At 37.8% G+C, this 16,831-nt stretch overlaps 1 protein-coding gene and 1 long non-coding RNA gene across 3 annotated transcripts in view; one reads left to right on the forward strand and one right to left on the reverse strand.

The window, feature by feature from the left end:
- The window catches only part of LOC127845581 (uncharacterized), a 478,937-nt gene that overhangs the window by 352,362 nt on the left and 109,744 nt on the right, over window positions 1-16,831 (reverse strand). The gene's annotated exons all lie outside the window — the stretch shown is intronic.
- LOC127845162 (calcineurin-binding protein cabin-1-like) overlaps window positions 1-16,831 on the forward strand; it is a 125,293-nt gene that overhangs the window by 9,006 nt on the left and 99,456 nt on the right. For both annotated transcript variants that reach the window (XM_052375923.1, XM_052375932.1), the window contains exons 7-16: window positions 1,151-1,199; window positions 1,432-1,532; window positions 5,321-5,387; window positions 6,013-7,761; window positions 9,251-9,333; window positions 13,309-13,385; window positions 13,719-13,884; window positions 15,480-15,597; window positions 15,866-15,948; window positions 16,432-16,559. In XM_052375923.1, coding sequence (XP_052231883.1) covers window positions 1,151-1,199; window positions 1,432-1,532; window positions 5,321-5,387; window positions 6,013-7,761; window positions 9,251-9,333; window positions 13,309-13,385; window positions 13,719-13,884; window positions 15,480-15,597; window positions 15,866-15,948; window positions 16,432-16,559 — 2,621 coding nt within the window. The remainder of the gene's footprint in view (window positions 1-1,150; window positions 1,200-1,431; window positions 1,533-5,320; window positions 5,388-6,012; window positions 7,762-9,250; window positions 9,334-13,308; window positions 13,386-13,718; window positions 13,885-15,479; window positions 15,598-15,865; window positions 15,949-16,431; window positions 16,560-16,831) is intronic.

The following is a 16,831-nucleotide window of genomic DNA, read 5'->3' on the forward strand; positions in this document are numbered from 1 at the left end:
GCCTCTAAGAAGTGTATTGAAAATGATTACATATCAAACAGGTTTAAATGTATCTTTATTGTTAAGTTACTTTGTTTATACAGTCATTATATTGTGTGACCGCCATTACACTATCAACATGCAAGAATAGTCAGACACTGTCTTGTTACAGTTCTTGTTAATTTTGCACTGAAATAAAAAAAAACTGGAAACGAGTTGCATAAAATATAAATCACATAACATTTTCCCCAGTTTACCTTGACATTTTGTTATCCCGGTAGGCTGGCATATTGCATTTGAACTGTCTGTCCGTCCGTCAGTGCGTCCGAAAACTTTAACATTGGCAATAACTTTTGCAATATTGAAGATAGCAACTTGATATTTGGCATGCATGTGAATCTCATGGAGCTGCATGTTTTGAGTGGTGAAAGGTCAAGGTCATCCTTCAAGGTCAAAAATAAAAATACAATCCAAGGGAAGTAATAAGCGTTTAAAGGGAGATAATTTCTAAACCTGCCAATGATATATTGAATTTTTTTTTCAAAGCGGCGCATTAGGGGGCATTGTGTTTCTGACAAACACATCTCTTGTTCTTTTGTGTAATCATTTATGCTCAACTCGTAGATTTTAGGTCATGGTAAGCTTTTATGATTACCTTATTGACACTCTATTGGCCACATTTATTTCCAATCTTCACGAAACTTTGTTAGAACATTTGTCATAATGATATCTGCGTCGTGTTTTAACTGGGTCAAATGAGGTGAAAACTAGGTTACTTGGTAAAATTGAATAATATGCTTGATAACACTCTAGAACTCTTTGTATTCCAATCTTTATGATGCTTGGTTTGAACTTTTTTTTCTAATGAAAACTGGGCTGAAACCGTTCTGGTTTGTGCTGCCAGGTGATGGGGCAGTTTTCTTATGTGGCTTTAGTGAAACCTTGCAAACTCTCTTAAGTCACATTTTTTGCCCATACAGCATGACACTTGATCAGAACATTTGTTTCAATGATGTATCAGCCGAATGCATTAATGGTTCTGGGTAAAATGCAAGGCCAGGGGCCACATTTATTGCACAAAAATGGCATGAGTTGCTCTGTACAGTTCAGTACAGTTCAGTTCCTTCAGTTCTTGGTTAGCTTCTTAAGACCTTGGCCTTCTTGTTTGCAGTGATCCAGAAGTTCATACTACGTGCATCAGCCCTGAAGAAGCCAAGCAAGTAGGTGTCAGTGATATTTTGCTATTAAAATATCAGAACTATTACATACAATTGTTCACGTTGTAAATTTCATAATAAATGCTGCTACGCATATCAAGTATTTAATTTGTAACAAATACACCTTGTTATTGAGTTCATATATCTGTAAGTGTCATCAAAAGTCGATGTAAGCATTCCCTCACACGGAATGTCTTGTGTATTGTAATGCAGGTTTTATATACTCCGTTTTCAGTATGTGGATGAAGCATTGGAGATTCGCCGTCATAACCAGGAAATCTGCAGGCCACAAGAAACAGAACATCTGCATTTTCCTAAAACCATAAAAGAATACAGGTAATTTTATGTCAATATACTATTTTACAGGGATATGTCTATTGCATTAGTATCAGGGGTGTCAATTATCCGGATCATTCCGGAAATCCTGTTTTCACCCAACAAGGGTCGATTTTGAGATTCACTGTAAATCCAATTAGATATTTTTTGCGGGGGTTCAAAAGCATATTGTAAACCAAATATTATATTGATTACGTGTTTGCTAGGTGAATGGTTTTCTTTTTTTTTTCACCATTTAAACAATATGCACATTTAATTTCATGTGCAAAACACAAACATTTTGCATAGTGTTCAACAGAAATTGCAACTAAAAAGACTATAAAATAGTACAATTAGTGAGGGCTCGAAGGATCAGGGGGGGGGGGAGGGGCAACCCTGTAGTATAGACGGCAATAATATGTCATCCACTCATAAAAATAAATATATCAAATGGTACAATATTGTTAGTACCCAACCAGTTTTACTGGAAGGGGCCATAGGTTTAACATCTGTCCATCAATCAGTCCCTCTGAAACAAATCCTGTGGTAACTGAACAAATACTTCAGCTACATTGAGTAAATTTTCGGTGGATAGAAGGCCATTTTCAATATATGGAACTTATTTCCTTTTTTTTTGTCTAACAAAAATTTGGGTTGCTATTGTTACAGAAATAATTAACCACAATAATCTTGATCCTGGCAGAACTAAGAAGTACTTAAGCTAGGTTTAACTTAGAGATGAGGGTCTTGTTCTGACTGCGACAACATTAACATGTTAGAGGACTGCTGTTTTGCCTGTGACAACATTAACATGTTAGAGGACTGCTGTTTTGACTACGACAACATTAACATGTTAGAGGACTGCTGTTTTGACTACCACAACATTAACATGTTAGAGGACTGCTGTTTTGACTACGACAACATTAACATGTTAGAGGACTGCTGTTTTGCCTGTGTTAAATCTCTTTGTTTTTCTATCTTACCTCAGAAATGGTTGACTCCATGCTAAGAACATTTAGCCAAAATATGCACAATATTCATTTGTTTGTTATACCCCCACAAACGAAGTTTAGGTGAGTATATAGGAGTGAACTTGTCGGTCGGTTGGTTGGTCGTTCTGTCGGTCCGTTTTAAGTCTCCGCTCTCTATTTCAAGTAGTTTTTATCCTATCTTCACCAAACTTGGTCAGAAGTTGTATCTACATGATGTCTAGGCCAAGTTCGAACATGGGCCTTGCCAGGTAAAAAAATTAGGTCAGGGGGTCACTTGGTGCGTTTTAAACATTAAGCATGTTGTCCACTCTCTAATTCAAGTAGTTTTCATCCGATCTTCACCAAACTTGGTCAGAAGTTGTATCTAGATGATGTCTAGGCGAAGTTCAAACAAGTTGTTTTCATTAGATCTTCACCAAACTTGGTCAGATGTTGTACCTAGATGATGTCTAGGTCAAGTTTGAATATGCGTCATGGCAGGTCAAAAACTAGGTCATGGGGTCACTTAGTGCGTTTTAAGCATGGTGACCATGTCCACTCTCTAATTCAAGTAGTTTTCATCCTAGCTTCACCAAACTTGGTCAGAAGTTGTATCTAGATGATGTCTAGGCCAAGTTCAAACATGGGCCTTGCTGGGTCAAAAACTAGGTCACGGGGTTACTTAGTGCGTTTTAAACATTCAGCATGTTGTCCGCTCTCCAATTCAAGTAGTTTTCATCCGATCTTCACCAAACTTGGTCAGAAGTTGTATCTAGATGATCTTAAGACCCAGTTCGAACATGGGCCTTGCGGGTCAAAAACTAGGTCACGGGGTCACTTAGTGCGTTTTTTAACATTCAGCATGGTGTCCTCTCTCTTATTCAAGTAGTTTTTATCTGATCTTCACCAAACTTGGTCAGAAGTTTTATCTTGATGATCTGAAGGCCAAGTTCGAACATGGGCCATGTCAGATCAAAAACTAGGTCACAGGGTCACTTAGTATGTTTTACACATTGAGCATGGTGTCGGCTCTCTATTTCAAGTAGTTTAAATCCACTTGGTCAGAAGTTGTAACTAGATGATGTGTAGGTCAAGTTCAAACATGGGCCGTGCCGGGTCAAAAACTAGGTCACTGGGTGTGTTTTAAACATCACCATGTTGTCCGCTCTCTAATTCAAGTAGTTTTTTTCCAATCTTCACCAAAATTGGTCAGAAGTTGTATCTTGATAATGTCTGGGGCAAGTTTGAATATGGGTCATGCCCGGTCAAAAACAAGGTCACGGGGTCACTTAGTGCGTTTAAAACATCACCATGTTGTCCGCTCTCTAATTCAAGTAGTTTTCATCCAATCCTCACCAAACTTGGTCACAAGTTTTATCTAAATGATTTTAGGACAAGTTTGAACATGGGCCATTCCGGGCCTAAAACTAGGTCATGGGGTCACTTAGTGCGTTTTTTAACATTCAGCATGGTGTCCGCTCTATAATTCAAGTAGTTTACACCCAATCTTCACCAAACTTGGTCAGAAGTTTTATGGAGATGATCTTAAAGCCCAGTTAGAACATGGGTCTTTCTGGGTCAAAAACTAGGTCAAGGGGTCACTAAGTGCGTTTTAAAAATTGAGCATGGTGTCCGCTGTTTTTTGTGAAGACGACATGCAAAATATTATGTGTCAATGCGGCATGTGGGGGTATTCGTCACGTCTGTGACAAAGCTCTAGTTGTTTTTTGTTTCTTTATGTTGTGTTGGTTTTTTAAGCCCTAAGTATGCACATATAGCATTTGAAATTGTCCATTCATTTGTTTCATTCAACTGTCCTTACAAAGGTTTACCCAAAATGACACAATGTAACTCATACATTTCCTGCAAAAATCAACACTTGCATAGATGATGTTTTTGCACATGTTATTGACTGTTTTAAAAGGTCCGAATTCTTCAATGAAATCTTAAGTATATTTTCTTGGTTAACCGAAAAATGATGGGTTTTGTCTAACATCAACATCGCTCGCTACAAAGCTTTATTACATGGCTGATGGCTTTCAAACACTATCAACACAGCCACATCATCTGACCTCAGTTTGACTTTGACATTAACCTACTTTTGGACTTACATGGCCAACAATGCAACTCAAGTAATTCTATTTAAAAAAAAAAAGGAAAATTCTTGTTATATCCAATATTTTTATAACATAATTATAAACATCTGATCAAAACCGTGATAAAGCTTTTTATAATCATAACATGATCAAAACTAATTATAAACAAAGCATGATCAAAACCGTGATAAAACTAATTATAAACATTGCATGATCAAAACTGTCACTGCCTTGGTAGAAGCTATGCATACAATTAGGGGGAGAAACCATCTCGACAGCTAACTGAATGCTTATCCCAGAAATGAGGCTATCTCAGTAGGTCCAAATTAAGGGTTAACCTTTAATGACGTGTTTTGTCCTCATCAATATTGCAAGAAATAACGCTTTGTTTCTTGCATAGATGTTATCTATAAACACTCAACACACCTATATCACATCACCTTGACACGGACTTACTTTTGGACTTCAAATGTTCGAATCTAATTATACTTACACGGTTTCCTCTGGGGGCATATGCCTCTATTTAAATAATTAATGCCATGTTGCAAAGCAAGGAAAGATGAAATGACGCTTGTTTAGATTGTGTTATTTATAGAACCAAACTATCAAACTACTGATTTGATTTGCTTTTTTGTCCATGGTTTATTTTTGATGCAATTGAAAGTATCTGCTTTAATAATTGTCGTTTCAATCCAGTCATGTTTCCAAGGACACCTTGCAGTTTAATTGTTTCATCTTTCAGCTGGAATCATGTTGGCCAGGTGCTGATTGATCTGTATGACAAGGCAACTAAGTCAGAGAAGTACATTGTAAGTTGTTGATTATGTGTCTTTACAATTGGTCAATGTTTGAGAAATATATGACCACATCATGCAAAAATGGGTCTTATGCGGTATGTGGCTAGGGTAGCTTGAACCCAGTCTGTGCAGTCTAGTCTGGAGCTTCTCTGTCGGTAATAGTCATACAAGGTTTTGTGGTGTCATTAGCGGACACTAGCTCCTGAATAGACTGCAAATAAAAGAATAGGGCTACAAATGTCCATGTTCAAAAATTGATAAGTTTGTTAATGCCCCCATGGAGCGTTTGGCATGAAGAATTGTACTTTTTATTGGTGATTATCTTATAAACTTTCGCAGATGAAGGACCTTATTGTCTGGGTGATGGTTAAGAAAAGCTTTTTAATTTTTTTGTCCACAGTAGAATAGTGAAAATTTCTGTATTTAAACATTAATTGGGGGGGGGGGGATTCAGTGACTTTGACGCATTTTAAGTTCAAATACCCAATTTGAATATTTCAAATAAGAAAAGGCTTAACACTCTAGATTATCTGGGGGTCGGAATTTTTATGTCGTTTTTTTATAGAAAAAAGTTTGTAAGTAAGTCTCATTCATAAAGTTACTGAAATATTACAATATTGAAACAAATACATTTCAGAGTGTAGCTCTACGTGTGGATGTTCCGAAAGATATCGCTGTTGAGTCCACCAGTAATGTTGCTGATGTTGGAAATCATGTTGAAAAGGATAGTATGGAGATAGACCGGTTTGATCATGGAACTGAAGAGTGTAAAATGGAAATGGAAGATATTGCGGACAAAACGGCGAATGAAAATATAGTCTCAAAAGTGTCAACACAAACTGATCAAGTTAAAAGTGTAGCTGATGAAGTAAATGGTTCAGAGGACAATAGGAATGCTTTAAAAACTGAAAAATCTCTGAGTGAAGAGGATCATACTCAAAATTATTGTAAAAAAGAACCTCTAGCTGCAGATATGGGTTCAGAGAAAAAGAATACATATGAAGAAATGTCATCCATAAATAAAGCCAACTCTGTCGTTGAACCAAGAATTGAATGCTCTGCATGTCCAAAGCAAAGAACTGAAAATTCAAGTCAAAGCAATCAGTCTGGACCTTTTGAAAAACCTGGAGATTCAATGGAAACTGATGAAGTGTCTCAAGAAAGTAACAGTGAAGTGCTTGAAGCCCTTAGAAACACTCATTCTTTGCTAGACAGCCTCAGTCCAGTCAAACAGACCGTCAATCGTCAGGTTTATCAAAAGACTGAGAATGATACATCCTGTCCAAAAGTCCAAGATAGCATGCCCTCTATCCCCAAGTCAAGAAGTTATGGTTTCAATGTTGATGATTTAAGAGACTCTAAGGCTGATGGGCATAGATCCCCCAGTCAGTTTTCTTCCAACAGATCTCCTTGTATGACATGTCCTCTTGAAAATGATATCACACCCACAGACCATCGCAGTCTCTCAGTTCCTTTAGCAATTCAGGATGACCAAATTTCACCAATCATTATCGATTCTCCCTTCACTAATTCTCAGAAAACTTCTTCGTCAGCATCAGGGAGTTCTGCCTCTTCAGTTTCCACTTCCTCAACATCCACTTCAGGATGTACTGCATCTTTAGGTTCCAATTCAACTACATCATCAGCTTCATTGAAGACTGATCCATATTTGCCAGGGCATTCAGAGACATCACCAATTGTCTTGGACACTACAGAATCTGGCACTTTGCTGTCACAAGAAATGGATGACTCTTGTATTTCAGAAACTGCAGACTTGAAAGAAGTGTCTGGGAATCAGTCTGTTGCAGGTGTATCAGTGTGTCGAACAGTATCCTCACATGCCTGTTCAGTTATTTCTTCTATTGCTTTTGCTACACCACATACAGTTTCCCTATCTGACTCTGTTGGATTGACATCAACATCAATCTCCAGTCAGCCTGAAAGCAATACAACCACTTCTGCTGGGGCGGACTTCTCTGATGTTTTGATCCCAAGCCATCCAAATACAGGATCTTCGGAGCAACCAAACACTGGGACATCTAGCAACACTCTAACAACATCGTCAGATTCTGTCTTTTCATTGACACAATTGTTTTCTACAGCTTCTACTAATACTTTAACAGCTGAAGCTGGAAAAAGTACCACAGCTTCTCCTGCAAGGTCAGATCACGGCTATTCAAGGTCATATGCCGACATGCAAAGGTCACAGAGAGGTCAAGGTCAAATGAGTGAAAAGTCTGTTGTCTTAGCGTCTCAATCTGGCAGCACTTTGATAGAGGTTCCCATAGATGTTGATGATCGTAATGCAAAGAGAGGGCAGAAACGAAAGAGAATGTCTTTGGCTACTGAAGAGATTATGATGTACGGAAAGAGACGCTCAGCTAGGGTATGTTGACTTTGAAAGCAGTAACCTCCATTTTGGTTGCCATTGAAACATGATTTTTCAACATTTTGAACCATATGATATATTTAGGGGAGACTGTTCAACAAAAAATGATTGACCTTTAAATACAATCAAATATCCAGTATATATCTTTTGTTTATCTGCAAAATACAATTTGTTCTATTATTCTTTATCAAAATTGCAAGGCTGTAAATATTGTGTAACATGATATTGTATAAATATTTCCAGGCAAGAGTGCATCTAACTAACATAAATTTGAAGACATAGTTCATGAAATTGCATGTGTTGTTGGGGGGGGGTTTGAAGGGGGGGGGTAAATTTTTGTGCTAAAATTCGGCCATATTCCCAATCTTAAAAAATATAATTTTTACCAAATGACTGTCTATACAGGCCTTTTCCGCCGTATGCCAAGGGTCCGAATTTCGGCCCCATTCCCAATGCAAATCTGGTTGTTTTTTTCCCAATTGAAAAAAAAATCCCAATTCCAAAAAAAAAAATTTTTTTTTTTTTTTAAGCCTTTAAATTTATAAGTTAACCTGATCCAGTGTAGAAAATAGAAAAATATTGCATACTAAAATTATCTGTTGCCTTGAATTTGTTTTAAAAAACAGAAAAATATGTTGAATTGATTATTTAAGACTTTCCTTATTTTCCCCAAAATCCGGCGTTTTGCGCGTGTTTTTTTCTCCTCAAAAAAGGCCAGGCCCTTTTCCCAAAAGCAGATAAAAAACCTGCACTTATCACACATGTTCATAATATTAAGTAAAATTTTAATAATATGTTATCAAAATAGTTGTTATTAACCAGTTAACGGCTTCTTTGAAATATATGAAATTCTATATACATGCGATTATTTTTCCCAGTTGAGCCAGTTTTGTAATTAATTTTTTTCCCAAAATGGGGTTTTTTACGACGCGAAATTCCCAAATTCCAGTGTGGTGTTTTCCCAAAATGGAGCGGAAAGGGCCTGCTATAATTCTCAAACAAATTTTTTTGGTAAATACCAACATTCATGTTAACGTTAAGGTTTTAACCTTATTTAAAAAAAAACATCGATACTCTGTTTTAACCCTTTACCACATAGATACATATTTTGAAGCATTTGTAGTCTCTTAGAAATTAAGATATAATTTAAGACCTGTCTTACTAGATTCAAGTTTTTAAGGCTTCATCTCCAAACCTTAGATACTGATGAGCAGCAAACAGCATAAAACCTGAACTTAGTAACTCGCAGTCTGTTGAGGTTTTATGCTGTTTGCTGCTCAGCAATTTTAACTTTGCTTCCGAGTGGGAAAGGGCTAAAGTGTCTGTTTTGTTTGTAAATGCCGCTGAATTCCTAAACTTTATTCAAAATGACTTAATTTTTCATATAACATAATGCCCGGCCCCATTCCCAAAATGGCAAAAAAACAACACTTCATTGTTTTAATTGTCTGCATTAAAGGTAATTTTGTGTATTGTTAATATTCAGGTGCGAAACACTGGAAGGAAAAAGGAAGAGGAAACTGTGAATTTCTTTGATCTTCTCCATGCATTCCTGCCTGCAAGCATTCGGTATATGTTTCTCTTTATTTATGCAAATTTTTATGTCCCCCACTATAGTAGTGGGGGACATATTGTTTTTGCCCTGTCTGTTGGTCTGTCTGTTGGTCTGTCTGTTTGCGCCAACTTTAACATTTTGCAATAACTTTTGCTATATTGAAGATAGCAACTTCACATTTGGCATGCATGTGTATCTCATGAAGCTGCACATTTTGAGTGGTAAAAGGTCAAGGTCAAGGTCATCCTTCAAGATCAGAGGTCAAATATATGTGGCCAAAATCGCTCATTTTATGAATACTTTTGCAATATTGAAGATAGCAACTTGATATTTGGCATGCATGTGTATCTCATGGAGCTGCACATTTTGAGTGGTGAAAGGTCAAGGTCAAGGTCATCCTTCAAGGTCAGAGGTCAAATATATGTGGCCCAAATCGCTTATTTTATAAATACTTTTGCAATATTGAAGATAGCAACTTGATATTTGGCATGCATGTGCATCTCATGGAGCTGCACATTTTGAGTGGATAAAGGTCAAGGTCATCCTTCAAGGTCAGAGGTCAAATATATGTGGCCCAAATCGCTTATTTTATGAATACTTTTGCAATATTGAAGATAGCAACTTGATATTTGTCATGCATGTGTATCTCATGGAGCTTCACATTTTGAGTGGTGAAAGGTCAAGGTCATCCTTCACAAGGTCAAGGTCTTCCTACAAGGTCAAACATCATATAGGGGGACATTGTGTTTCACAAACACATCTTGTTCTGTAAACAATTTATAAAAAAGTCTTAGTTTCTTTTATTTATTTTCTGTTAGAGGACAGTACCAAATTATTTGCATGAAATTATATTAGGCTCTCTCTACGAAATCTGTGCTTAATGCATGTGCGTTAGATGTTGTCCCATATTAGCCTGTTCAGTCTGCAAAGGCTAATCAGAGACAAAGCTTTCCACTTTTTCAGATGTCCTTGATAGGAAGTCAATGCAAAACAAAAATAAAGTGCAGGCAGAAAGTGTTCTCCCTGATCTGGAACAACACCGTTCACACTTGCATTAAGCCCTAGGCAGAAAGTGTACTCCATGATCTGGAACAACACTGTTCACACTTGCATTAAGCCCTAGGCAGAAAGTGTACTCCATGATCTGGAACAACACTGTTCACACTTGCATTGAGCCCTAGGCAGAAAGTGCACTCCATGGTCTTGAACAACACTGTTCACACTTGCATTGAGTCCTAGGCAGAAAGTGCACTCCGTGATCTGGAACAACACTGTTCACACTTGCATTGAGCCCTAGACAGAAAGTGTACTCCCTGATCTGAAACAACACTGTTCACACTTGCATTGAGCCCTAGACAGAAAGTGCACTCCATGATCTGGAACAACACTGTTCACACTTGCATTGAGCCCTAGGCAGAAAGTGTACTCCATGATCTAGAACAACACTGTTCACACTTGCATTGAGCCCTAGACAGAAAGTGTACTCCCTGATCTGGAACAACACTGTTCACACTTGCATTGAGCCCTAGGCAGAAAGTGCACTCCATGGTCTTGAACAACACTGTTCACACTTGCATTGAGCCCTAGGCAGAAAGTGCACTCCATGATCTGGAACAACACTGTTCACACTTGAATTGAGCCCTAGACAGAAAGTGTACTCCCTGATCTGAAACAACACTGTTCACACTTGCATTGAGCCCTAGACAGAAAGTGTTTCCCTGATCTGGAACAACACTGTTCACACTTGCATTGAGCCCTAGGAAGAAAATGCACTCCATGATCTGGAACAACACTGTTTACACTTGCATTGAGCCCTAGGCAGAAAGTGCACTCCATGGTCTGGAACAACACTGTTCACACTTGCATTGAGCCCAAGACAGAAAGTGTACTCCATGATGTGGAACAACACTGTTCAAACTTGCATTGAGCCCTAGGCAGAAAGTGCACTCCATGATCTGGAACAACACTGTTCACACTTCCATTTAGCCCTAGACAGAAAGTGTACTCCATGATCTGGAACAACACTGTTCACACTTGCATTGAGCCCTAGACAAAAGTGTACTCCCTGATCTGGAACAACACTGTTCACACTTGCATTGAGCCCTAGGCAGAAAGTGCACTCCATGATCTGGAACAAAACTGTTCACACTTGCATTGAGCCCTAAACAGAAAGTGCACTCCATGATCTGAAACAAAACACTGTTCACACTTGCATTGAGCCCTAGACAGAAAGTGTACTCCATGATCAGGATCAACACTGTTCACACTTGCATTGAGCCCTAGAAAGAAAGTGTACTCCATGATCTGGAACAACACTGTTCACACTTGCATTGAGCCCTAGACAGAAAGTGTACTCTATGATCTGGAACAACACTGTTTACACTTGCATTGAGCCCTAGACAGAAAGTGTACTCCCTGATCAGGAACAACACTGTTCACACTTGCATTGAGCCCTAGACAGAAAGTGTACTCCATGATCTGGAACAACACTGTACACACTTGCATTGAGCCCTAGACAGAAAGTGTACTCCCTGATCTGGAACAACACTGTTCACACTTGCATTGAGCCCTAGACAGAAAGTGTACTCTATGATCTGGAACAACACTGTTCACACGTGCATTGAGCCCTAGACAGAAAGTGTACTCCCTGATCTGGAACAACACTGTTCACACTTGCATTGAGCCCTAGACAGAAAGTGTACTCCCTAATCTGGAACAACACTGTTCACACTTGCATTGAGCCATTGACAGAAAGTGTACTGCATGATCTGGAACAACACTGTTCACACTTGCATTGAGCCCTAGGCAGAAAGTGCACTCCATGATCTGGAACAACACTGTTCACACTTGCATTGAGCCATAGACAGAAAGTGTACTCCCTGATCTGGAACAACACTGTTCACACTTGCATTAAGCCCTAGACAGAAAGTGTACTCCATGATTTGGAACAACACTGTTCACACTTGCATGGAGCCATAGACAGAAAGTGTACTCCCTTATCTGGAACAACACTGTTCACACTTGCATTGAGCCATAGACAGAAAGTGTACTCCATGATCTGGAACAACACTGTTCACACTTGCATTGAGCCCTAGACAGAAAGTGTACTCCTTTATCTGGAACAACACTGTTCACACTTGCATTGAGCCGTAGAAAGATAGTGTACTCCATGATCTGGAACAACACTGTTCACACTTGCATTGAGCCCTAGACAGAAAATGTACTTCCTTATCTGGAACAACACTGTTCACACTTGCATTGAGCCCTAGACAGAAAGTGTACTTCCTTATCTGGAACAACATTGTTCACACTTGCATTGAGCCCTAGACAGAAAGTGTACTTCCTTATCTGGAACAACACTGTTCACACTTGCATTGAGCCCTAGACAGAAAGTGTTTCCCTGATCTGGAACAACACTGTTCACACTTGCATTAGGCTCTTTTTCTCAGAGCAAGACTCATATTAATCAAAAAATAATAAAGTGTATGTTTGTTGTTTTTGGGTTGTTTGCTGCAATAAATTAAAAAGATCAACTTTATGCACAGAGAAAAATGACTAACGCAAAACAGCAGAAAATATGACTGCAATCAATTAGCATACTCATTTAAATCTTGTTTTTGATATATTTTTTTGAGATTCACATTTGTAATATTGAAAATTGAATGCTTTCTATTGTCCCCTAGCAGTGAAACTGGGGGGGACTTATGGTTTGTGCTCTGTCTGTCAGACAGTCAGTCTGTCAGACTGTCACACTTTTCTGGATCCTGCGATAACTTTAAAAGTTCTTCATATTTTTTCATGAAACTTGAAACATGGATAGATGGCAATATGGAGATTATGCACATCATTTCATTTTGTTCCTACATCAAGAAATCTGGTTGCTATGGCAACAAATATATATAAAAAAATAAAAAAATCTGGCAATCATGGTGGAGTTTTACTGGTAGGGCACCATATTGCTTGGCAATCTCTTGTTCTATATTTTCCAGTTCTGCAGCTGATGATGAGTCAGTTACCATGGAAACAGACCAGGTGGAGTCTGCCTTGGAGGAAAATAAACTGGCTGGTTTGTATTTAAAAAAATATATATACTTTAGGCACATGCTTTCACCATTTTTAGCCAAGCAGCAAAATGAACATGGATATATGCAACTAGCATTAAACAGGAACAGTCTTGAGTCTGTTCAGGTTGTATATTGTTTGCTGCTCATCCATTTCTTGGGATTAGAAATGAAGGCTTTAAAACTTGAATCTAGTAAGAGTGGTTTTAATTTTATTTCCTTGAGAGTTACCAACGCATGGAAGTGCGTATCGGAATGGCAGAGAATTGAGCTTTTGATTTTCTGACATGTTTTAAATAATATTCAATCAACCTTAGAAATGGACCAACATTTTGCAGATTCTGCATCTAAAGCTACAAATACAAACACTGTGGAAGCAGGAGAGGAATGGAGGGAAGCAGAGCTGGTGAAAGCGTATCTTGAGGGCTCACAGATCAATTCTGGTCTCATCGGTCTTATGAACGAGTACCTACATCAGTTGGCCAAGCACTACAGGGTGAAATGGTGCGTAGGCTAGAGGGTAGTTGTGTGGTTGTGTTATTGTTCTTGAAACGTTTGAGCCTTGCTGTCAGAAAAGGGGGCTTAACGCATGTGCATAATGCTTTTTTAGCTCTACTGGCTGAAGGCCTGAAGAGCTTATGTCATGGCGTGGCTTCTGTCGTCAGTGCGTGTGTTAGACTTTTTCTTGTTAACACGATAAAGTCCACAGTTTTCATCCGATTCTTTTCAAACTTGTTCAGTGTCTTTATATTAATGAGGACTCGAACCCTATTGAAAATGGGTTACATCAGAGTAAAAAGTCCAGAATTATCTCCCCTTGATTTTGAGAAAATTGTGAAATAAGGCTTGTTTACACAACTAAGTCCACAGTTTTCATCCAATCATTTCCCAACTTGCACAGTGTCTTTATCTGACTGATGAGTCAAACCCTATTGAAAATGAGCAATATCGGAGTTATAAATCCAGAATTATCTCCCCTTGAATTTGAGGAAAAAAAATGAAAATTCAGTTTTTTTATGTGAGTTTTTTTAAGTCCATAATTTTCATCCAATTCTTGGCAAACTTGCACAGTGTCTTTGTATCAATGAGGACTCAAACCCTTTTTTAAAAAGAGCAATATCGAAGCAATAAGTCCAGAATGACTTCCCCTTGAATATGAGACAATTTTGAAATCCCGCTTGTTTATGCAATTAATTCCACAGTTTTCATCCAATTATTTCCAAATTTGCACAGTATCTTTATATCAATGAGGACTTGAACCCTATTGAATATGAGCAGTATTGGAGAAAAAAGTACACAATAATCTCCCCTTGAATTTGAGAAAATTCTCCTTGTTTGCATGATTAAGTACACAGTTTCCATCTTATTCTTTCCAAACTTGCACAGTTTTTATAGCAGTAGAGTGATTCAGGCCCTCTTGTTTGCTGTAATTGAATTTCTTGTTTTAAAGAAGTCTCTAAGAGGAAATTCAGTTTAGGCAGAGTTGTCCCAGATAAATAATGTTTGACTGCCCATCCTAATTTGGGACGACACTTTGGGCACATGCTTTGAGCCCCCTTTTTCCAGAGGTTCATCACTTTGTAATGTGTAGTTTTAAAACTCATTGTTTGTGAAAAAAATTAGCAAAATGATATCTTCTTTAACTAAGATTATTACAACTTGCTTTTCTGAAAGGGAGCTCGGTGTGTGGGTGTTGGGGGGATTTTATTTAATACTGTGAAAGGCACTATTGTTTTTTTTCATAACCACGTTTATGTCCTTTTAAAATTGTGTATTCAAGATAATGTTTGCATCTATATCTCATTCTCAATAAGTTATTTCTTTTTTGACATGCTCTATCTATTTATTGCTATGTATAATATATTTTTAACTAACAACTACTACAATTGATTCTAACCATGACTTAAATAGTGTAGAAATCCAATGAAATGGTATTTCTCCTTACTGTTTACATTAACTGCTTTTTGTGAACATTTTGCATGATTATCTGGAACTACACTTGCCGCCCACTTCTTTTGAACAACAAAAATACCTTTAAAACGGAAATTGTCGTCCCTGATTAGTCTGCACATACATTTATGTTTATCTCTATTCCTCAGGCCTGTGGGTTTATGTGCCATGTACCTGGAGGTGTACAGTCGAGTGAGGAAGCACACCTACATTCCCCGAGTGTATGATAATAGCGACCCACCAGAACTGTTTCAGGAAGTTGCGCAGGTGCTTTGATAAATTGACAATCTATTTTAAAGCTTCTATGGTTTAAGCTTAAAAGCATTCATTCTTGTTCGTGCCATGTTTTACTTCACCAGATATGTCACAGTGGACAACAATTTCCAAACTTGCTTTCCACGCTTGTTATTGTTTCCCCTAAAACAGCAATGTTATTGTGCAGACTGCACAGGCTAATGGGGGGAGGACAGTTGATGCCCAAGCTTAGCCCCTGTTATTCCCAGAGAAAGGCTGTTATCTTTCTGTTCTGTTTCAGGTGTGCATGCTGCGTCTGGAGTTGCAGCTCGACCAATTGCTGGCACAGATGTCAACAGGGTCGTTAATTACCTCACCAAAGGGGTGAGGATTGCAATATTCTTGCTTGAAAACACAAAAGCAAGCAATGTAGAAGTGCAGTGTGCCCTTTCATCTACAAATGGATGTTTGTTGCAAACTACATTGATATACATGTTTATCAAATTGTCTTTGTGCCCCAGTACGGGAAGCGCTGCTTAAAGCATGTGTGAAAGCAGTCCACACAGGCTAATTTGGGACAACACTATATGATTTAACTGAATATTTGCTATGAAAATACTTTCTTAAAAAAATGCTATGAAAGCCTATTTGAAATAGTTAATCTAGTTTAGATGTTTTACATTTAAGTACTTTCTTAGGTATTATGTTGTTATTTATAGGTATTTTTAACTAAATTTAGAATGATCAGCATGATATTTATGACAGATTGCTAGTTTATTAAGAAGTTATTGATTGTTTATATGTATGTTAATTTTAAATGTTCATTTGTTAACCACTAAATTAATGTAAGATAATTTTTTATTTCAGTTTGAGTCTGCAGACATTGTCATTGGAAGACATGCCCCCATTCTTCAACGACGACCACTGGTTTGTGTCTGCATTGTGTGATTTTGACGACACATTAGAGCCCATATTTCCACAACACTGCGTGAGAGGTGAGTCCACTGTTGTTAACTGTTAATAGATATTGCATGCTGTTTTGCTTATGATGACAAATTGTTTTTATGCCTTCCAGCTTTAGGTTAAAGAGACTATTTCACAGTTTGTTGAAATGACATTTTTTTAACATTTTGGCACCAATTCAAAAATTAATAAAAATATTATATCAAGGAGAGAAATAACATTTTTGTTTATGAGTAATCATGGTAAGAAATCCATAAAATTTATTGATAAACAAAATAAAGAATTATAAACGTAAAATGATGTT

Source organism: Dreissena polymorpha, chromosome 1, assembly GCF_020536995.1.
Source record: "Dreissena polymorpha isolate Duluth1 chromosome 1, UMN_Dpol_1.0, whole genome shotgun sequence".
Classification (NCBI taxonomy): domain Eukaryota; kingdom Metazoa; phylum Mollusca; class Bivalvia; order Myida; family Dreissenidae; genus Dreissena; species Dreissena polymorpha.